At 46.5% G+C, this 21,962-nt stretch overlaps 1 protein-coding gene across 3 annotated transcripts in view; it reads right to left on the minus strand.

Moving 5' to 3' along the window:
- Positions 1 to 20,167, minus strand: part of FERMT1 (fermitin family member 1) — a 30,525-nt gene extending 10,358 nt beyond the window's left edge. Inside the window, exons 1-8 of one of the 3 annotated variants that reach the window (XM_036322423.1) lie at positions 19,865 to 20,167; positions 16,717 to 16,885; positions 15,087 to 15,320; positions 11,259 to 11,405; positions 9,771 to 9,984; positions 7,274 to 7,376; positions 3,715 to 3,822; positions 1,927 to 2,058 (exon numbers count right to left, since the gene is read on the minus strand). In XM_036322423.1, coding sequence (XP_036178316.1) covers positions 1,927 to 2,058; positions 3,715 to 3,822; positions 7,274 to 7,376; positions 9,771 to 9,984; positions 11,259 to 11,405; positions 15,087 to 15,320; positions 16,717 to 16,867 — 1,089 coding nt within the window. In that variant the 5' untranslated portion in view covers positions 16,868 to 16,885; positions 19,865 to 20,167. Of the gene's footprint in view, positions 1 to 1,926; positions 2,059 to 3,714; positions 3,823 to 7,273; positions 7,377 to 9,770; positions 9,985 to 11,258; positions 11,406 to 15,086; positions 15,321 to 16,716; positions 16,931 to 19,864 lie in introns of all 3 variants that reach the window. The other 2 variants (XM_036322422.1, XM_036322421.1) reach the window with 2 other exon arrangements.
- Between the last annotated feature and the right edge of the window lie 1,795 nt (positions 20,168 to 21,962).

Here is a 21,962-nt window from a genome sequence, read left to right on the forward strand (position 1 = left end):
AATTAATTACAATGGTATAAAATGACAAACTCAGTTCCTCAGTCACACTAGCCACACATCCAATAGTTGCCTTGGGGGAAGGGGATGGAGGTGGGGCAGGGGTGGGAGTGGGATGGGGCACATGCAGGGGCCTCTGTGGTGGCATCTGGCCAAGTTCTGGATATTGGTTTGATGGTGACTTGGGAGAGAATTTAATACTCATTTGGTAGGCTGTTCATTTCTGGTTTTCATTTTTCTGTATATGTCACATATCACACAAAGGAGAAAAAGAGATTAAAAATTTAACCAAGCATGCCCTGCGCCTACCATTCAAGTGAAACATTTGACTTAGAAACAACTACTTTTACGTACAAACAGAAGTCTTTTACAACTTGGGCATCAGAGTGAGTAACCCTAGCTACACCTGGTTTACTGATTAAACTCTCCAAAGGTACCTGGTTCAAAGTTCATTCTACAGCGTAGGCTGGTGCTTGTTTTCAAACTGAAAAGCCTATTGTTTGACATCACAAGGCCTTGACAGAAAACATCTTGAGGGCGGGAGGAGGGAAACTTTCATCTGTTCTAAGAAGGAACACTTTCCTGTTGTATGTATTTAGTGGTGGACGTAGACAAAAAAAGAACTCCAGTTTCATGGGGCTGGTGTCTCCTATACACATGAGGAGGCTCTGACTCCCTGAAGAACCTTGGTTTGAGTTTGTTTCAGGTATTTAGTTTTGCATGAACCAACTCCCTATGTTAAGGACTTTAATCACAAGCGAACACATATTAAATACATAAGAATACAGTGACTCATTTTTATCAATTACTTTTAAAAAACCTAACTACTATGGATCCGCCTCTCTGAATCAATGTGGTTAAGCCACTTCCATGATTAAGGAAGTTAAACAAAAGTGTGGCACCCAACAAATGCATCAAGCAGCGGGGCATTCCCATGATAAAGCCGACATTCAGCCACATTTCATGGGTAAGGAGCAAAACGCGATCAACCTGTATCCCTTCTTTACGTTTTACTAAAGTCAAAAGCGTTCAGGAAATGTTTATAATGTTCCAGAAAAAGGCCCTCACTTCTGTCCGCCTTGCCAGTGGAAAGGTAATCAGGGGTGGGGACCATCCGGCCCATGAAATCACTTGATCTGGTGCTGCCAAGGCCTCAGGGGTGAGTTAATGAAATGTCTGGACAAATACAGCAGGCTAATTTTTAAGTTAATAATTTTGTATGGCCTGTGAATAATGTTATAAATATCCAAATGGCCCTTGGCAAAAAATAAGGTTTCCCCACCCCTAAGGTAAATAGGTAACTAGGCTTTGTTACCTGTAAGGCATTTTCTCTATTTCTACAGCTGCCCCATACAGTAGACTGAGGGTTCTTTCTAGACTTAAGGAACCAATTCCGCGTTCCATGTAGTGGAATGGAGTCCTCAGCAGTCTTTCTCTCATACCAGGCCAACTCATCCCAAAGAAGACACGTGAAATGATAGTATTGTCATTAGTGTAATGAGAATAGTACTGCATAGTCCAGGGGTGGGCAAACTTTTTGACTCGAGGGCCACAATGGGTTCTTAAACTGCACCGGAGGGCCGGAACAAAAGCATGGATGGAGTGTTTGTGTGAACTAATATAAATTCAAAGTAAACATCATTACATAAAAGGGTACGGTCTTTTTTTTTTTTTAGTTTTATTCATTTCAAACGGGCCGGATCCGGCCCGCGGGCTGTAGTTTGCCCACAGCTGGCATAGTCCCTTACAGAGCTGACCAGGGAAAGCTGTTCAGTTCTGGCTAGGTTTAAGCTTGTCAGATGACCAGCATGTTTTCTTTTCTCAAATTCAGACAAAATACTCTCTTATTTCTGATAAAAAACCAAAATATCACCTACATTGGTTAGCCAGAACAAAGCCACAGTTCGGAGTTATCAGAAAAGTCCGTACCAAAGTGTTGTCCGCTTTTCCACCTTCTAGGGTCACTTCCAAATTAGAAAGTGCTGCCTCCACTTCATCGACCTCAGACTCACTTGTCAAGTCCTGTATTTCAGCGGACGACGACAATTTGCTAATGTGATACTGCAGAGAAACAGGTGTTAGAAATGGTATAAGCACAATAAATCCGTTAGCCAGTTCTTCCTTCTATTGGAGACAACTCCCCTGTAATACCAAACATCTCCACGGAGACCTCCCTTCTGTGCAGAGAAAATGACATTTCAACCCGAATCATTCTGAGATCTAGGGTTGGTCATGCTCAGATTCGGCTCTTCTACATCACTGGCTGAGTTTGTATTGGGGAAGAGTCAGCATTGCATCAGTTATACACATGTGTGTACAAGGAGCATTTAAAATTCTAATTCACAAAAATTTCCACGTCGGCAAAAGTCAAGATGGAAGGGAGTGGAGCGCGAGGGGGGAACCCGCCGGGAATGCCTGGCGGCCGGCGCTGGAGAGGCGGCCCGGGAGCAGACCCGGCCACGCGGGAGGGCGCCCGGCCGAGGGGGGCCGGAGCGCGACCACCGCCCGCAGCCCCCGGCGCCTCTGCGCGCCCCGCCCGGGGGACGCTGCCCACTGCGCTCGGGCCCTGGCTCCGGGGGGTCGCAGGGGAGGGCACGGTGGCGGGAGGTGGGGCCGGGGAGGCCGGGAAGACACTTTCCAGACCTGCCGCACGGGTGCAACAGCTGTGCTCGCGGTAAGTAGGGGGAGGGGGCCGCTGCTGCTGCCGGGGCAGGGGTGCGGGCGGGGACTGAGAGCCGAGGGGCAGCGTGGGAGGCGCTGCAGGAGGGACGGTTGAGTGCAGACGGGGGTCCGCGGGAAGCTTTCTGTCTAATGGGGCAGGGAGAACCCCGCGGAGTGGGTGGTGGCGCGGAGGGGAGACGACTGCAGGGATCCGAGTTCGGGGCCGGGCGCGGGCTGCGGGAGGCCCGGGAATGGAGCAGCGGGAATGGCTGGGGGAAGGGGAGCCGCTTGGAGGCGCCGCAGAGCCCTGCTTTCCCGGGCCGTCCCACCTGCGGGGCATTTCCCGGCCTGTCTGCGCCCCTTTTTAAAACTCTTCCAGCTCCGAGAATTCATCCTAGTGCGCCCCCCCTCCCCCAACTCTCCAGACAGGAAGGTAAAAAGTTGCCACAAGTTAGGGAGTTAGCGGCTTGCCAAAGTTTAAACAGCAGGATTGCGGGGGAGGTGGGGTGCGAGCGGGATGGGTTCTGGTCGGGATGGATGGGGAGGGGAGGGGAAGGGAGGGCGGGTGTGATTCCCGCAGCCCTTTTGCTGTGACATTGCGACCGCACTTGGTCGAACAGGGCTGTTCAAACGGCATTTCTGTGGGGCATTTGCTCCTGCTGACTGCGGCGGTAACTTTCCACAATTAATGACCCGTTCCATTAACGGGCGCATCCTGGGCTAAATTGCTTTGAGTGCCTCCTATCTCCCCCCCCCCCCCCCAAAGGTGCCGGGGGAGCGCGACCGCGCTCCTCCTCCTTCTCGCCCCAAAAGTGCCGGCGGAGCGCGACCGCGCTCCTCCCGCCTTCTCCCCCAAAAGTGCCGGGTGGGGGGGGGGGCGCCCTCTCTTTCCCTAAAAGTGCAGGGGAGCGCCTGTAAATAAAAATAAAATTCTAATTCACTCCCCTCATTTTTAGTGCTTTCTTCCAAGAAAAGGCCAGTATGAATACAGTGAAACTTAAGCAAAACAAACTTGCTTTGTCTCCTTCCAGAGAGGAGGTCCTGAAGTTCCCATACCTGCAGTGCTGCAAAGATCAACATTTCTTCCTCTGTGCAGTCAATTTCTTCTAAGACAATGGCCCACCTGGCTTGTTCATAGAGCTGGTTTATTCGGACAGCATCATACTAGAGAAAGAAAGAGTTATGTGTGTGTGTGTGGTGGTGGTGGTGTAGGGGGCACATTCCTATTCCACAATACAAAATTCTGGAATGGCAGGCCGTTCCTTGTTAGACAGATGCACTGAACTTTAGTTCAGGTAACTAAAAGGGACACACTGCCCCAGCTCTTTTTATTTCTAAATTTAGAACTTTCTCAAAATATTTCCCTGGGTTTTTTCAAGGGGACCAACCAACCCATCTTAGATTGCATTACTTCACCTTCTTATTGGTATGAAAAGCAGATAGTAAAATTGGTTTATGTGATAACCAAAAAAAGGAGGAGGGATTGCTGATCTGCAAACTCAGTGCAATCCTAATCAGAATCTGATAGGAATTTTTATTTTATTTCATTTTGTTGATTTTTAGAGAGAGAGGAAGGGAGAGGGAGAGAGATACATATCAATGTCAGAGCATAACATTGATTACTGCCTCCTGCATATCCCTCACTGGAATCAAGCCCCAAACCCGGGCGTGTGCCCTGACCAGAAATTGAACCATGCCCAGGATGGGATGATGCCCAACCATCTTAGCCATATTAGCCAGGGCTGATAGGGATTTTTAAATAAAACTTTATACAAGCTAATTTTTAAGTTAAGCTGGAAAAAACCAATCCTATATAATACAGAGATGTGGACGGCAGAAAGACCTGCAAGGACCAGTGGGCGAGGCAGCCAGTGCTGCGAGAGCCGAGCCCCTCACACGAATTTTGAATATCACGAGGCACATTTTGAAAAAGAACAATATTGGGAAGACACCTGTTCTCCCAGACATTAAAACATATTATAAAGCTGCAGCAACTAAAATGGTGTGGTATTCGTATAGTGGTAGACAAAATGTCAATAACACAGGATCTAGAAACAGACCTATATATGTATATAAGTTTAATATAAAATAAAAATGGCATTTTATAGCAGCAGGGGAAGAAAGAATTCAAGACTAGAGTGTTAACAATGCCTTGACATTTGGAAAATAAAAATCCAAAATAAAAAAAACAATCTCTCATCATCCAAAAAATATTAATTACAGATAGACAATGAGATACCACTTCACACTCAGTAGGCTTTAATGCAAAAGACAGATCATAACAAATGTTACTGAGGATGTGGAGAAATTGGAACCCTTATTCATTGCTGGTGGGACTATGGTGCAGCCTCTATGGAAAACAGTTTGGTAGCTCCTCAAAAAGTTAAACATGGAGTATGATCCAGCAATTCCACTTGTAAGTATATAGAGGTGAAAAAAAAAGGAAAAGAGGGACTCAAACAGATACGTGGACACCAATGCTCACCATAGCATTATTCACAATAGCCAAAAGGCAGAAGCAACCCCAATGCCCATAAATGGATGAATAAATAAACACAATGTAATATATACACACAATGGGATATCATCCAGCCTTCAGAAGGAATGAAATTCTCATGCACGTTACAACTATAAGATATTATACTAAGTGAAATAAGCCAGACACAAAAGGACAACTATTGTGTGATTCCACTTTTATGAAGTACCTTCAATAGGCAAATTCATAAAGATAGGAAGTAGAACAGAGGTTACAGGGCTGGAGGAAGGGTTAAATGGGGAGTTATTGTTTAATGGGTACAGAGTTTTTGTATAGGATGATAAAAAATGTTCTGGAAATGGACAATGGTGGTAGCTTCATAACATTATAAATGTACTTAATGCCACTGAATTGTGGACCTAAAAATGATTAAAATGGCCCTAGCTGGTTTGGTTCAGTGGATAGAGCATCGGCCTGCGGACTGAAGGGTCCCAAGTTCGATTCTGGTCAAGGGCACATGACTGGGTTGCGGGCTGATCCCCAGTAGGAGGTGTGCATGAGGCAGCCAATCAATGATTCTCATTGATGTTTCTCTCTCTCCCGTCCTCTCTAAATATCAATTAAAAATATATTTTAAAAAAAGAAAAGATAAGCTATTTACTGGGAGAAAATCTTTAAAAAACAATTTAAAAATGGTTAAAATGGAAATTGTTATGTATGTTTTACCACAATAAAAAGAAATAAAAAAAACCAAACAAACCAAAAAACAAAACCCAAACCTGTACATGAATGTTCTTAGCAGCATTATTCATAATAACCCCCAAGTAGAATCATTCCAAATGTCCATCAACTGATGGATAAATAAAATGTGGCACATACATTCAATGGGATATTATTTGACAATAAAAAGAAACGAAATACCGGTTCGTGGTACAATATGAACTGACCTTGAAAATATTATGCTAAACAAAAGAAACTAGTCACAAAGTACCACATATTATATAACCCCATTTATATGAAACGTCCAGGATAGGCAAATCCATAGGGACAGAAGGAAGACTGACTGATGCTTGCCTAGGGCCGGGAGGTTGGGAGGGAAGGGAGGGCGGCTCCTAGTGGATAACGAGTTTCTTGTTAGGATGGCGAAGGTGTTCTGAAATGAGACGGTGGTGACAGTTGCACAACTCAGTGAATATACTAAAAACCATTCATTCGTACCGAGTAAATGGGTGAAATGTATGGTATGTGAATTATATCTCAAACGACTTATAAGGAATCTAAACATAACAACTAAACCTCTGAGGAGGAACCATGAAGAGAACAATTTTGTAATCTTCGAATGAGGAAGGGCTGTTGGCGGAGAAAATGACCGAGGGGAAGGCTGTGCCACAAGAGGCAGTGACACTGCTTGGGTGAGAAAAGGTTCTGCGCGGAACAGGTGGCCTGAGGCAAGCCCGTCGAACACGTGCCCGGCAGTGAGCACATGGATAGAGCATCGCCAAACACCAAACTGGGCGGGAACAGTGCGATGAACTGCCCTGTGCACTCAGAGAAGCAGTGACCCAGTTTCTATTTTCTACATTTTGGCCATTTATCTGCTGACGCACAACTGTACGAACGGGCAAACCAGGGCCAGGGAGAGGAATCAGTTGCCCAGTAAACTTCAGGTGGGAGACACACACCTCAGATGCGACCTGGCGACTAGCCGGGCCTTTATTTACATAGATGACCCCTCTTTCTCATCGCCACCGTGGGGAGTCTGCTGTGCGCCATCATGGGGTCCTGGTTTTTTCATGAGAACCTGCTCTTAACCTAGGTCCTGACAACGCCTCCTTCCCAAACGCTAAGCACTCTGGCTCCCTGAACGCTCTCTTCTTGTTCCTGTGAATGGAGAGGGGAGCATGCACCTGCTGGGCACGAAGACCCCCAGAGACTCCCACACAGTCGCGGCAGCTGACCAAGCTCGCTAGAACCCGAAGATGCAAACCAGGGAGCAGAAGGCATTTACTGATCTAACTCTGAAGAGGTAGCAGAAGATTACACACGTTAATCCTAACTCTGACGACTAAATGACTCAGCTGTACACTTCCATGGATTCATATTTTAAAAAAGAGAGAGAATAGAGAAAGAGGATCTTACCTTGGGATTCAGGTCAAAGAAGGTGTAGTATTTAAATCGTAACAGCAGCTGCTCATCCTCCTGGATGCCCTGTTCCATGAGGGAACGCGAGGAGTCCAGCCAACTAGAAAACAGTCAGATGAGTTACAAAAGTCGATCAGTTTTATACATATATGTTACAGCATTATATAATATGTTTACATGTTATCTATGTTATATAATATGTTCTATGTAATAAATGCACCATGTAATATGTTATATATATTTACATTATATACACACATCTCCTTGAACAAAATCCGAGTAAGTAATGTGACCAAAAAACCAGTAAGGGAGAGGACTTGAAACTAGCTTATAGCTATATTTTATCTTACAGCTTTCCCAATGCTAGGTATGTGTGTGTATAGATATTTATATATAATTTATTTATTTATTTTTCTGCCAGAGCAGTTTTTATTTTCTCAGTTTTATAGATGTTAAAATAGTCTCAGTGACTCTGTTTATGCTTAAGGTCCTGTACCTCGTGGCGGAGCCAGAATGAGAATCTGCACTTGCTGACTGCCCGCACCGCCTCTCCCCTACACCGGGTGACTGCCCGCACAGCTTCTCCCCTACACTGGGTGACTGCCCGCACAGCCTCTCCCCTACACCGGGTGACTGCCCGCACAGCTTCTCCCCTACACCGGGTGACTGCCCGCACAGCTTCTCCCCTACACTGGGTGACTGCCCGCACAGCCTCTCCCCTACACGGGTGACTGCCCGCACAGCCTCTCCCCTACACGGGTGACTGCCCGCACAGCCTCTCCCCTACACGGGTGACTGCCTGCACAGCCTCTCCCCTACACTGGGTGAGTTCCCCGCACAGCCTCTCCCCTACACTAGGTGGTCCGACCCAAAACTGGCTCTATCTTATTGCCCTGAACTTTCTATAATTACAACAACATTCTGTATGGCCCTGTCCAATAGAGTAGCCACTAGCCCAGGGGTGGGCAAACTTTTTGACTCGAGGGCCACAATGGGTTTTTAAACTGGACCGGAGGGCCGGAACAAAAGCATGGATGGAGTGTTTGTGTGAACTAATATAAATTCAAAGTAAACATCATTACATAAAAGGGTACGGTCTTTTTTTTCAGTAGTTTTATTCATTTCAAACGGGCCGGACGGGCCGTAGTTTGCCCACGGCTGCACTAGCCACATGTGGCTACTGAAGATTTACATGTGGCTAGTGCCACATTTCCATTTTATTTTATTTTATTTTATTTTATTTTATTTTATTTTAAATATATTTTATTGATTTTTTACAGAGAGGAAGGGAGAGAGATAGATAGTTAGAAACATCGATGAGAGAGAAACATCGATCAGCTGCCTCCTGCACATCTCCTACTGGGGATGTGCCGCAACCCAGGTACATGCCCTTGACCGGAATCGAACCTGGGACCTTTCAGTCCGCAAGCTGACGCTCTGTCCACTGAGCCAAACCGGTTTTGGCCACATTTCCATTTTAATTAAATTCAAATTTAGATGTAAATATCTACATGTGGCTAGTGACTCCTATACTGGATAGTTTAGTCCTAAGGTTGACAAAACACACACACTGGGTAATGGTGAGAGGTGGAGGGATGACGATTAAACAGTAACCACAAAACCAGGTGGGCATGAATGCCAGCCAGTAACACTGAAGGAAAATGGCTTGAACTTCTATTAAATTAGCCCCCAAGATGCAATCTCCATCCCAAAGGACTTGGTCCAGTGGGAGAGACCAAGCCTCCTAATAAAGGAAGAGAGTGACTCTGGGCAAGCAAAGTATGAGAACAGAACTACAGAGAAGTGACGACCTTGAATGGTGACATCTACGAAGGAGAGAGTGACTGGGCCGAAAAGGATGAGCAGGGCTGACTGGAGAGCAGGAGGCGGGGAGGAGAGGCCTCGGGTGCGCCATGGGGGCGGGGTACACAGTAGGACAGGAAGACAGTGCTGGGCCAGATACCACAGGGAGTGGAATGCTGCCCACAAGCTGACTTTATTTGGTGAACAGTGGGGAGTGAAAAGAGCCAGTGGTCTGAGAAATAGTTTGAGTGTGTCTTCTGAGCCCGCTTGAGGCAAAGCTGGACTTGCTCTAGAATGCCTGTAGAGAGAAGTGGCATTTTACAAGACCGTGCGGGCAGGTGGGCCACCTTGGGCCTCCCCCTGACCCATGGGTTCCAACCCACTTACGAACTGCTCGACCTCCCATAAAATACACTTTGCACACCTCAGGGGGAAAGAATTCCTATTTGCATATGGTAAACCATTGGGTTATCCCAACACATAAGGGACGTCACACTTTACATGTATTGAAATGACCAAAGGCCTTGTTTTTTCCTTTTTGTTGCTATAGTCAGTCCTGACTTTTGCTAGCACTGTGCAATCCCCAGGCACTCTAATTTAAAAAATAAACAACCTCTCCCCATCTCTGCGGCATCTCTCTTACTACATCAGTGTCAGTTCACAGAGAAGCAACACGGAGCCACATCCTTACCCCGCGTTAAGCTTGGTTTTATCGACCAGAGACCGGGACTGGTACATGTCAGCCAGCGCCTCCGGTGACTGCGGGGGTTGGCTGAATGCGAGGATGTTGCAGTTTTGTTCGGTCAAAGGGCTGTCACTGAACCACGTCATGGTGGATGACACCGGCGTTCCGTTGACGGGGTCATACGTGGGAGTCATGGTTTTACTGTACAAGCCAGGACTTACTGTAAGGCAAAGGGGAACACACACTAGGATATGAGATTCAGGGAGTGGAAATCTCTGGAAAAGTAAGTACAGATTGCTGACACTGAAATGGATTTTGAATTTAAATAGCTGTAACATTTAAAATAATCAGAGGAGTCATGACTGATGCGGGAGGAGTTATACACGGGTAAAGCTCTTGCCTGAATGTTTAGCTACTGAAAACTTGGGAACTGACAGGCTGTAAAAGCTTCCACAGTCAACCCACACAAGTGAGGGAGACGATGTCCTTCTCAACAATTCAAAATGCCTCTGCTTGAGCTGTGAGTTTTCACGCTATTGGAGAACCAGAGATCTCACAGAATGTATGTACAGACTATATTTTGGGCAAATTCTTTAAAGAAATAGCAGCACTTGCCAATTTTAAGAACCCAGCTAATTAATGGTTTATATATCATCTGCCTTTACTTTGCATATGAAAAGTGCAAATAATTCCTTTCATTCTTTGCACTGGCATATACTATGCAAGAAAACCCTCAAATGTTGCAAACAAGCTAGCTTTTTATATTCTTATATAACAAGAAAAGAATGAAGCCTTTCTAGAATTTTTACCTGTTCTCCTGTTACATGTCCAGTGCAAAATTTAAATGGAATTCATACAAGAGTCACAGGAAGATTGAACCAGGAAAACAGAAGTATATTTGAGTGATCCAAATAATCTGTTTCCTCCCTCAAATTCACAGCCAGTTCTATTAAGGTTTCTAATTCATCAGAAACATAATACATGCAATTAACATAATGAGCTATAAAGCATATCTTGTCAAAAAAATTCTGTTAGTTCTAAAATTAATTGGATATCCTTTCCTCATCATAGGACTCTTGCAATTTTAGCCCTTCTTTGTTTGGGGGAGAAAGGAGAAGGGAGGGACAAGAGGAAAGACAGAGCAGAGGGGAGGAGAGTTCCTAGGATTTAAAAATTGAGGTAACTCTTGCTCTGGCCGGGTTGCTCAGTGGTTAGAGTTGGCTTGAGGCCCAAAGGGTCTCAGGTTCAATTCCCGGGGCATGAGTGGGAGGAAACCAATCAATGTGTCTCTCTCCCATCAATGTTTCTCTCTCACTCTGTTTCTTTCTCTCTTTTCCTCTTTCCCTCCCTCTTTCCTCCATCCCTTCCACTATGTCTAAAAATCAATGAAAAAAATAATCTTGGATGAGGATTAAAAAAAGTACAAAAAAATTTTAAGAAACTCTCGGCTTTAAGAATGAATTAAAACAACAAAGCACCTGTCACAATTCTTACCTGGTGGCCCAGAAATTGTTGGAGAATTCTCCAGATTTAAAATGTCTTCAATTAAGGGCTCCTTATTATTCTTGTCTTTTTTCTTCTTCTTTTTAAAATAGTCGCTAGAAGGCTTTAACAAGGAAAGTTCTTCTGGTCTTCTAATATCTAATAAATAAGTATAAAAAACAAAGAAGAAAAACTGAAAAGTTAAAATAAAATAAAATAAAATAAAATAAAAATTCCTGTTGGGCATTTGAAACCATTTCTCAGGAAATTCTGGAGAAGTAATTGAACTAGATTGCACTACTTTTTAAAGAAACAGAGGGGAATAAGAGCCCCCCCCCCCCCCCAATAAGGGTGTAGGGAGGTCAAATAGTGGAGGGAGATATAGTCTAGTAAAATTTCTATTTTGTTTTTTGATTTATTGTGAAAATTTTTCAGATGTATCTAAAGCAAAGGGAATAGTATAATGGCCCATCCATGGACTCATCACCCAGCCTCAACCAAATTTTGCTATTCTTATGCAACCTACTTACTACCAATTTCCCTTCCCTCTTTCCTCCCTTTCTTTCTCCCTTTTGCCCCCCACTCCTTATCTTTTTTATTCAGTTTTTTAAACAACAGCCAAGGGCCCCACCTTTTTTCTTCCTGGACCACAGATCCAGAGAGCCCTTTTCTTACATGATGTCCAGCTGCTACTTTCATCCCTGTGGCAGACATCATTGGTGCCTGCCCGCCTCTTCTTGGCCTCACCCTTTCAGTGCACTCCGACTTGACTGCCAATGGCAGCTAGGACATGTGTCTGTCTGCCCATGGGCTTGCTCTGAACACCGGAGTCTACTCTGCCCAGATACAGCGCAACCGGCCACACGAGTTCAGAGAATGAACGCTCTCCAAGGGCAGCCCCGGTGACTGATGAGTGGCGTATTAACACCCAGCTCCCTCGGCCCTTGGGTGGGATGGCTCTGAGGCATGTCTCTGCTGGGACAATCTCTTATTGGTGGCCTTCTCTGCCCAGTCTCACGTCCCCATTCGTTATCAGTGTTTCCCGGCATTACCCCCTCACCCCTCAAATAAATAAATATTTGCACTGGAATCCTTATCTCAGGGTCTGCTTCTGGAGAACTGAAGATTATCCCCATTTTCCTCTATTAATGAAATACGTTTAGCATTGCCATTAACCACACTGAGCCGCTATGATCCCAGGGAAAAGCCAGGGAATGTGGCTAGAATCAGAGGTAAATGAACTGATCCCTCCCACTTCTCAGCTCAAACACTGCTTTGTGCGGAGACTGAGGCTGGTAGTTCAGCTCGATTCTCTCCCCAGTAACCAAGGATGTCTGATCATCAGGTTGCAGCAGGCACCTGTGACCACTTCAAATGCATAATTTATACACAAAACCTAGAGATGAATCAAGATGTCCAGGGTGGTAAACATTAGAAACAAAACATAACACCAAAACAAAACAAACAAAACTCTATCTCCAAGTCTAACATTTGCCTTTCCTTTTCCTTGAGGAAAAACCCATAGTTTTGGTGAATTTGATCTACCTTCTATTGATCAGATAGAAAGAGATTAGTAGAAATGCCAGTTGGGCCTTTTAGAACTACCATGAAGATAGATAATCTGGAAAAGAGAAGAACATCTGACTGCTTCTATTTACTTCAAAACCTCAAGAATTTGGTTCCAGGTATGATGTGTGCTTCCAGTCTACTGCGACATTTGGTGTAATTCAATCTTTATTAAGTCCCACAAAAAAGAAATGGTTTTCCAATCCTCATGAGAATGTTACTGAAATCAGGGTGCCTGGTGTTTGCCACTTGCTCACCAAGCAGCAGGGACACTTTGGAACTTACATTCCATAATGGGAGGTTCTGTTCACTTGTCACTCACGTTATTAAACAGCTAATGCGTGCAGGCATTGTGCTGGGCATGCTCAAAAAAAAAAAAAAAGGTTTCTCTCTTCACCCTGTTAAATACATACCAGCCTCCAATGCCCAATACTGGCATTCCCAAGTCTATATATACTATTATACTTTTTCTGTTTGCCCTACTATCTCCTTTTAACATCTTAGTTTTTACATTTATTATTTATTTTCTGTCTCTGTACACTGGAATGTAAGCTTCAGGAGGGAAGAGATTTGGGGCTACTTTTTATGACTAACATACCCTTAGTATTCACCACAGTGCTTGCCTAATCCTATATTACAAAGGGCCAGAGGCCATAAGCATCACGACCAGAATGAACACTGGACCAGATGGGGAACCACAGGGAACTGGGTGGGTGGTGGCAGTGGCTGGAGCGAAGCAGCCCAGGTCCCGGTGGGTGCCTGGCGGCTGCCGGAGCAAAGCAGCCCCAGTTCCGGGTGCCTGGTGGTGGTGGCCGGAATGAAGCAGCCCTGGTCCTGGGTGCCTGGCAGTGGCTGGAGCAAAGCAGCCTTGGTCCCAGGTGCCTGGCAGTGGCCGGAGCAAAGCAGCCCTAGTTCCGGGTGCCTGGTGGTGGCGGCCAGAATGAAGCAGCCCCAGTTCTGGGTGCCTGGCAGTGGCTGGAGCAAAGCAGCCCTAGTTCCGGGTGCCTGGTGGCAGCGGCCAAAGCAAAGCAGCCCAGGTCCCGGGTGCCAGAGGAAAGCCGGTGCCAGCAGCTGGGGGAAGAAAGGCCTACTCTTGCACAAATCTTCGTGCATCGGGCCTCTAGTTATAACACATGTTTGTTGAAGGAATGAATGAGCAGTTTAAAGCTTCATGGGGAAGATAGATCTTAGCCTTGGGACCAAAGAATTTACCTACACACTTTCAAAAAAATCTCTCTATATAAAACTCTAAGCGACCGGTTGACTGCTTGACCATTTACCGGTTGCTATGATGTGCACTGACCACCACCAGGGGCAGACACTCAATGAAGGAGCTGCAACCTGGTTGTCAGTGTGTTCCCACAGCGGGAGCGCCACTCAGCTGACGGGTGCCAGAGTGCCGGGCTCGTAGCTGGTGAGCACAGCTGCGGTGGTGCAAGCCTCTCCTGCCTCTGTGGCAGCAGGCGCAGCAGGGCCGGGATGAGTGGGAGTGGTGTGGTGCCGGCTAGGGCTCGGGCTCCTCCCTGGCCACTTGCCACTTCGCTCACTATTACATCCCTCGGGGGATGTCGGCCTGCCAGAACAGGCCGAAACCAGAGTGGTCCCAGATTGCGAGAGGGCATAGGCCAGACTGAGGGACACCAACGGTGCACGAATCCGTGCACCGGGTCTCTAATATAAAATAAGAACACCCTCACAAGGCAGGGTTTGCTTCCACTAAGGAAGTCCCACAAAAAAAAAAAGAAAGGGTTTGGGTGATGCTGTCCTTAATGGCTGTTAAACTTATGAGATGGTATCAATTCGTTCCATTCCATAATTAAGTGTACTTTTCTGCACAGGATTTTTGTGGATAGGGCTATTGGAGCCAAGTGTAAGAGAAGCAATGAAGACATTACTCCACCATTCTCTCAAAACTAATAAAGATGCATTGGCTCCAAGGTGATAATGACTTAATGGAACTCTTTTTTTGTTTGTCTTAAATATAATGATGATTTACTATGGCTAAGAGAAATGAATTTGGGGGATTGTAATGGGCTTGTTTCTTCTGAGTATACATCTCTTTTGAAGCAGTTTTAAGCTTTGTAAAAATGAATCTGAAGTATCTCAGTAATGTCCCATTTGGATTAATGCCACTTCAATGGCTCCAGTCCGCAAAATTGGGTTTGAAAAGTGTGCTTCCTAAGGAGGGCGTACTCTGGGAGCAAAGGCAGGAAGCACACAGCATTTTCCTGCCCAAAAGTCCAAAGGGCACAGGGGCCCCTCCGGGGTACTCACTCAGGGCTTTGCAGATATCACTGACAGCTCTGAACACCACAGCAGAGAAGCTGACTCGCAATCGCACCGTCTTCACGTTCGGCAGGCGGAGGCGAAGCATTTTATGCTGAGGGGTGAAGACGAGCTTTGCATCTGCCTGGACTCCACATTTGTCCAGGGTCCAGTGCGTTTTCAGGAGCCAGCAACGCTTTTGTTCCCACCAAAGGGCAAAGTCTGACCAGTCTTGGGCTATGTCTGCAAAAATAGAAAACACAGTGAAGTACAACGAGAGGGAGGGCACGCCAGTCAATTCCATCGTGTGCAAAAATGCAAACAAAGGGCCGCTCTTCAGCGCCCCATCTCCTGGTACAACCCTAGGCTCAACGATTTTTGGCTTCTCTTCAAAGAGTCTAAGGCGGGACAGGTAGAAAACAGCCTGAATCTTACCATCACTGATACTTCAATGCTGCGGAAGGAACAGACATACACAAATTCTGTTCATCTTGAAATGCTGAAGTTCTCTCCCTTCAATCTCCCAGGGCCATGGTCCTTCCTGGGAAGACCAGGAGCGCTCTGCTTTGTTTAATCAAGATAATTTCCCCGCTAGAAATGTATTCTTGCCCCCTGGGTCACAAGGGGATATCCACAGCGCCCAATCAGAGCCCGCACGGAAGTTCTATAAAGCTGACATGTCACCCTTCTCGGTAATGCCCAGCTCTTTTATCAGAACCCTCATATCCCCAGTATCCAAAGTGTCTACACTGAAATCAGAGCCGAATATTTTCTGAGAGTGAGCATCAACACGGAAACTGCCCCCTTCTTCAATGTTGGCATCAACGTTGAATCGTTTCCCTTCATTAAAGTGAATAGTCAATCTTTTATTTTGCTAAATGAAGAGCCAGCAGTGTTGTTATTTCCTTTGAAAAAAGTGATTTCTCTCTCTTTCCCTCTCTTTTTAACTTAGTGGCTACCTTTGGCGGGGCAGTGACAAGGAGGGGTCAGGTACGAGACGGGGCTGGGGGAATAAGTAATGTTCTATTTCTTGACTTGGGTGGTGGTTACACGACTTGGAAAATTCACTGGGCTTTCTTTCACTAGTGTCAACGAAGAGCCCACACCATGGCCTTAGAAGACAGAAATAAAGACAAGGCAGACAGAACGTTATTAAATTCTAGGTGATCGTGTCGACTCCTGATGTGAAACTCTGACCCTGAAGATCTCTTTCTCTGTTTAGGAAGAGAGAGTAGCAACCGGTGGGTATGTGTTAAAAGACAAATTAGCACCAAGCTGACTTTATCACTGAGCAATCAAGCACTAACAGGAGTCCAGCACCTTCGAAAAAGCCTGCGGTCACCCTAGATGTCACCCGTAGAATGGGCCCATTCTTGTGGACACAGGGCATTTTCCCTACCGGGAAGCTTTGGTTTGTCGCCAGGGAGTCAAGTTTTTACAAGGGTTGTTAAGGGCGGGTTAGTCTGAGACTCTTGTAGGGCCCCTTAGTTCTCTTCTTCTTGGGGGAAGGGTGCTAGCTCTCTGGGCCATTACCAGATAAAGGATCAGAAAAACATAGGTGATCAGACAACTTAGATCAGCGGCGATGCAACAGAGAGGGTTTCAGATATAGAGACACCAGAACAAAACAGAAACTTACTGATCTTCTCTACTAACTTGAGCATCACCCCCCCAACGTGCAGGTCCCCGGACACTGTCAGGGTGACGTCTTTCTGCTCCTCTTCATCTGGACGGTCCACTCGGACCACGAGCTCCCAAGAAGCAGATGCAAAGTCATTGGCTGAGAGCATCGTGGCAAATGCGGGTGTCTGCTGCATCGAAGGGCGGACAGAGATCAGAACATGAGGTGACCCGGCAGAGCAAAACGTTTTTACGTTTACTTTTTTTATTTTGGCCTCATCTTGAAAAAAGTCTGCGGCATTCTCAGTGCCCCAGATATTAAATCAGCATCTTAATTTTAAAGACAAGAAAGTATTATACAAAGGGTCTCAAGCCTTCTAAATTTATCTTTCATTTCTCCCAAGACCACTGGGCTTTTTATTTTCTGTGCCTGCTCAATGCGTCAACCTTCATTTTCCCTCTCTACTGACTTTTCTTGATCTTCTCTGAACTATTCTAGCAGCAGGCAACAAATCATGGCAATCCTTGATGATACCTTTAAAAAGAATCCACTTTATTAAGGATAATTCGCATACTATAAAACACACAGATTTTAAATGTACCATTGAATACATTCTGTTGTATGCAAATTATACCTTAATAAAGCTGATTTAAAAGGATGTCATTAAAATCTTTCTCTATCTGTAATATAATACATATGTATTATTATGTTCCTCCTATAAATATTAATGACATCTTCCAGTATGAAAATTCAAAAACTAAAAATATAGCAAAATAGTGTCTATTTCAGCTAAGCAGTATCAAAACAGAAACGTCTCAAGGGGGTAATAGGAACCCTGGAATCCAGACTTGGCAGAACTTAAAATATTAGCTCTCTGTTAGTTTTAAGTATATTTTCTTATTGATTTTAGGAGAGAAGGAGGGAGAGGGAGAGAGATAGAAACATCAATGATGAGAGAGAAACAATGATTAGCTGCCTCCTGCACACCCCCTACTGGGGATAGAGCCCGAAACTCAGGCATGTGCTCTGAACGGGAATCAAACCTATGACCTCTTGGTTCATGGGTTGACTGGCTCAACCACTGAGCAACACTGGCTGGGCTCTCTGTTACTTGTAAACAGAAAGCAAGTGATAATATGTCTCCTGGCTATCTAAAGATTTTAAATCAAAATCAGTCATGTAAGTGATAAATCTTTTTCCCTTGGCTAGGTAAAGACAGCTTATGAGAAATCCATGTTTTCATAAGCCCTATTTAAAAAACAACAACATTGGTGCACTCAAATTCCTGAGAAAGGGCTGATTGAACCGAAAGTGCCTGTGAATTCCTCTCCAGATCTCATTAACATGCAGGTTCTATTCAGCAGGTGTCGGTGGGCCCTGCATGCGTCACGAACTCCCTGCGACACCAGTCTGTGGCTCACTTTTGAGTTGGAGCAGCCCAGTGAGACCTTAGCCCCAGGGCTCAGTTCCCCCCTCCACCCACCCACATCAAGATCAAGCCGGGGACTATAGCGACTTCGGAGGAACACTATTTTTAATAATAAGCAATCATTAGTCCACCAGGATCATACCAATTTGGTGTTTGTTTGAAACTGTTCATAATTGTAAGCCTCAGAGCATCTCGAAATACACAAAACAGATAAACATGCAATTCTGAATAGGCATAGGACAGATTTTATTTGTTTGAATCAATTCAAAAGTTCAGAAGTAGCTCCTAATGTTTTCATGACCAGAGGGACAGTGATGTAATAATGCTTGTCCCTTCCCATGCACATACGCGAATCTGCAGACCCCTTTGCTGGGGCAGCCGTGCCATGGGTATATCAGGCCTAACTACCCCTTTCCTCTTCATCAGCCGCAAGTATTGTTTATTATGTACTTACTGGGTGGTGTATTCTGTGTTAACTACTATTCTTGTGTTGTCTCCACCCTGTCAGCAATCCCATTTAGAAACGAGGAAGCCCAGGATCAGAGAAGCTAGGCAACTTGCCGGAAAGCACACAGCAAGTTAGATGGTAGAGAGAGCCCAGACGGAAATCTAGGTCTTTCTAACTTTAAACTCTTAACCACCACACGGGGACACATCCTTGATACTGTTGCAACACCAATAGGAAATAAAACTCTTAAGAATACTTGAGCTAAACTCTCCGTAGCCTTTACTAAGCATTTCTACTCATGTAAATCTTTCCCAGTGAGGAGACAATAAAGATATCATCTTCACAGACAAACTCCTAACAGGGCATTGAGCTGTTGGACTTTAACAGCTTTACAATTTCTCAAATGCTATGATCTGGAGTTTAGTTATTTAAAACGTTTTGTCCATAAAGAAAATAACTTGTCTTTGAAGGTGAGTCCATGGGCAATCATACATAAAGGACTTTTCTTTCCTTACCTGGGCAATCAAAACACTTCTCATTGAGGCAACAGATGGTGATTCCCTCACAACAAACCCAGGCTAAAATTAGACAATCTGGTTTTCCCACATTCCTACCCTATCTTTCCGCGCCTTCATTTTTATTGAATTTCTCATCCGCAGCAAGCTGCTACTTGTTGAGCAGAGCAGCGAACTTCAACCGCGAAAGGGCATCTTGGAGGCCAGAACAAGAAGCAAGGCCACCAGCAGAAATGCCTGCCTGGGGCGAACGAAGCCCGGCTGCCTACCTCCTCCTGTCCTTTCGAGAAAATGCAGGAACGAAAGTGAGACAGAGGGACAGGGGGGTGGGCAGAAAAGAAGGAAATAAGGAAGGCAGACAGACCAGAAAACGAGACAAAGGATGATAGATTGATCATTAGACAGACAGATGATAGATAGATCGATAGGGAAAGAGCCTCCATGCGTCTTCCCCTGAAAGATCAGAGCGTGCGTTTCGGAAGGCCAGTCTTGTCAGTTCTGCAGGGCCCGGGGTCCCGGGTGGATAGTGGGTGGGTGGGAACCCGCCCCTTACCCCCCATGCAGGCAGCACCCACGGCGGGACAGTTTACTTGGCGTGGCGCGCTGCGCAAGGCTGCAGGAGGTTGCCGCTCGCCAAGGGCGTTCTTTTTAATTCAACAGCCATTTAAGTGAAAGCGAGCTGGAGAGAGTCAGGGGGCAGGGGTCGGGGCCCACCTAAGCCGCCGCTCCCTACCGATCTCCCGCCCCCTCTAGCCCTAGCCCCTCGGCACCCACCTTCTTTCTCGGAGCCCGTGGCGTGCAGCCTCGCAGACCTGCACGTGGAGGGTTGCGCCCCTAGAGGCCAGGACGGAGGCCACCCGGGCGGAGTCGGGGGCGGGCGCCGGGGGCGCACGGTCGCGGCTGCGGCTCGGCTGGGCTGCGGCGGGCGAGGGAGGCTCGCGGACGCCGGGCTCGGAGGCACGGGACCTCCCGCCGAGGCGCGGCGCCCGCCCCCAGCCGGACGCGGACGCGGACGGGGACGCGGCGAGCCGGGTGCACGGTTCCCGCCCCGCGGCCTCCGGGGCACTGCGGCCAGCGCCCGGCTCGGCAGGCGAGGGCACGCTCGGCGCCGGGCCTGCTGGGTCTCGCTCCCGGGAGAGGAGGCGCGCTCCGCAGGCTTTTTAAGGGCAAAGGGTGGTCCAAGGGCTGCTCCGCGGCGCGGGGGCGGGGGCGTGGGGAGGAGAGGGGACCTGGGCCACACGCTCACTCCCTGCTCCGATCTTGCTACCTGAGACCGCCTTCAGTTTTCCCGGTTCCCCCGGCGCCCTCCCGACGAGCACAGGTTATTAAAGCCCGGCTCCTTTTCCCCTGCCCTCCAGGTACAGCCATGGCTCACACTAGGGAACGCCCCGGCCGGAGACTCCCAGCTCCGGGCTAGAAACTCCCCTTTACAGACCCTGGAGGCGCCCGGTGGGAGAAACGAAAGCGGTCCGTCTCTGAGTAAGAGGGTGATGTAACCCCCCCGAGGAGGGTGAGGCGCCCAAAGTACGCACCATGGAAGACCCCGGGCACCCTAAGGGCACGCCCCACGCGGAAGTCTGGGGTGGCTCACCCCAGATTCACACCCAGCCCGGCTGGCCACCTTCCTGTCGGATTCACTTCCCAAGGGAGCGGTGAAGGGTGGGTGACCTCGGGGAATTTACACAACCTCTCCACGCCTTCTTCGTTCATATTACACACACTTGTAGAGTGTTTATTTTGTGCCAGGCCTTGAGCTGAGCTCACAGGATACACTGTTTACAAAGCAGACATGGAAATTACAGTTAACTTATCTGTAAAATGGGCGGAGGGATGGACTACGCGCCTCCATTCCATGGAGAATTCCATGCAGCATAACACAGGCTTTAGCGATTCGCATCAAGTACATACAGCCTGCGACAACGTAAATATGAATTTAAAATGTGGTGGAATTTAGAATTGGAATCCTTATTTTTGCTCGTACATTATCATATTTAGTCATTGTTGTAGTTTTGAAAGTATTTTACAAGGTCATTTTAACACTTGTCAGCACATAATGAAAATCTTAAAACTGAATTTCCTAATTTGGTGGAGTTTCTCAACTCTGGGAATAGGGTCAATTGTCATCTGGTCCCACAACTGTCATCTGGTCCCAGTCTCTACATGCCCAACACCGACTTAACAAATACGCTCTTATCTTGAGCATAAAGAGTGTAAAGGTTTACTTTCTGGAGACTGAAAGTTATTATATATTATACATTTATTATATATAATTATATGTGTGAAAGAGCACCTATTATGAATATACAGCTGATGAATTTTCATATAATGAACAAATTTATGTACTGTTTTTAAAGTGTTTAATTGAAATATATGCATTCATTATATATTATACTAGAGGCCCAGTGCATGAAATTCGTGCACAGGAGGGAGAGTCCTTCAGCCCGGCCTACACCCTCTTGCAATTTGGGACCCCTCAGGGATGTCCGGCAGTCAGACACCCCTCTTGCAATCTGGGATTGCTGGCTTCTAACTCAGGGGTGGGCAAACTTTTTGACTCGAGGGCCACAATGGGTTCTTAAACTGGACCGGAGGGCCGGAACAAAAGCATGGATGGAGTGTTTGTGTGAACTAATATAAATTCAAAGTAAACATCATTACATAAAAGGGTACGGTCTTTTTTTTTTTTTTTTTTTAGTTTTATTCATTTCAAACGGGCCGGATCCGGCCTCCGGGCCGTAGTTTGCCCACGGCTGTTCTAACCACTCACCTGCCTGCCTGGATCACCCCTAACCACTCTGCCTGCCTGCCTCATCGCCCCCAACCACTTGCCTGCCTGCCTGTGTCATCACCCCTAACTGCTGGCCTGCCTGCT

The sequence above is a fragment of the Myotis myotis genome, unplaced genomic scaffold (genome assembly GCF_014108235.1).
Source record: "Myotis myotis isolate mMyoMyo1 unplaced genomic scaffold, mMyoMyo1.p scaffold_m19_p_9, whole genome shotgun sequence".
In the NCBI taxonomy this organism is placed as follows: Eukaryota; Metazoa; Chordata; class Mammalia; order Chiroptera; family Vespertilionidae; genus Myotis; species Myotis myotis.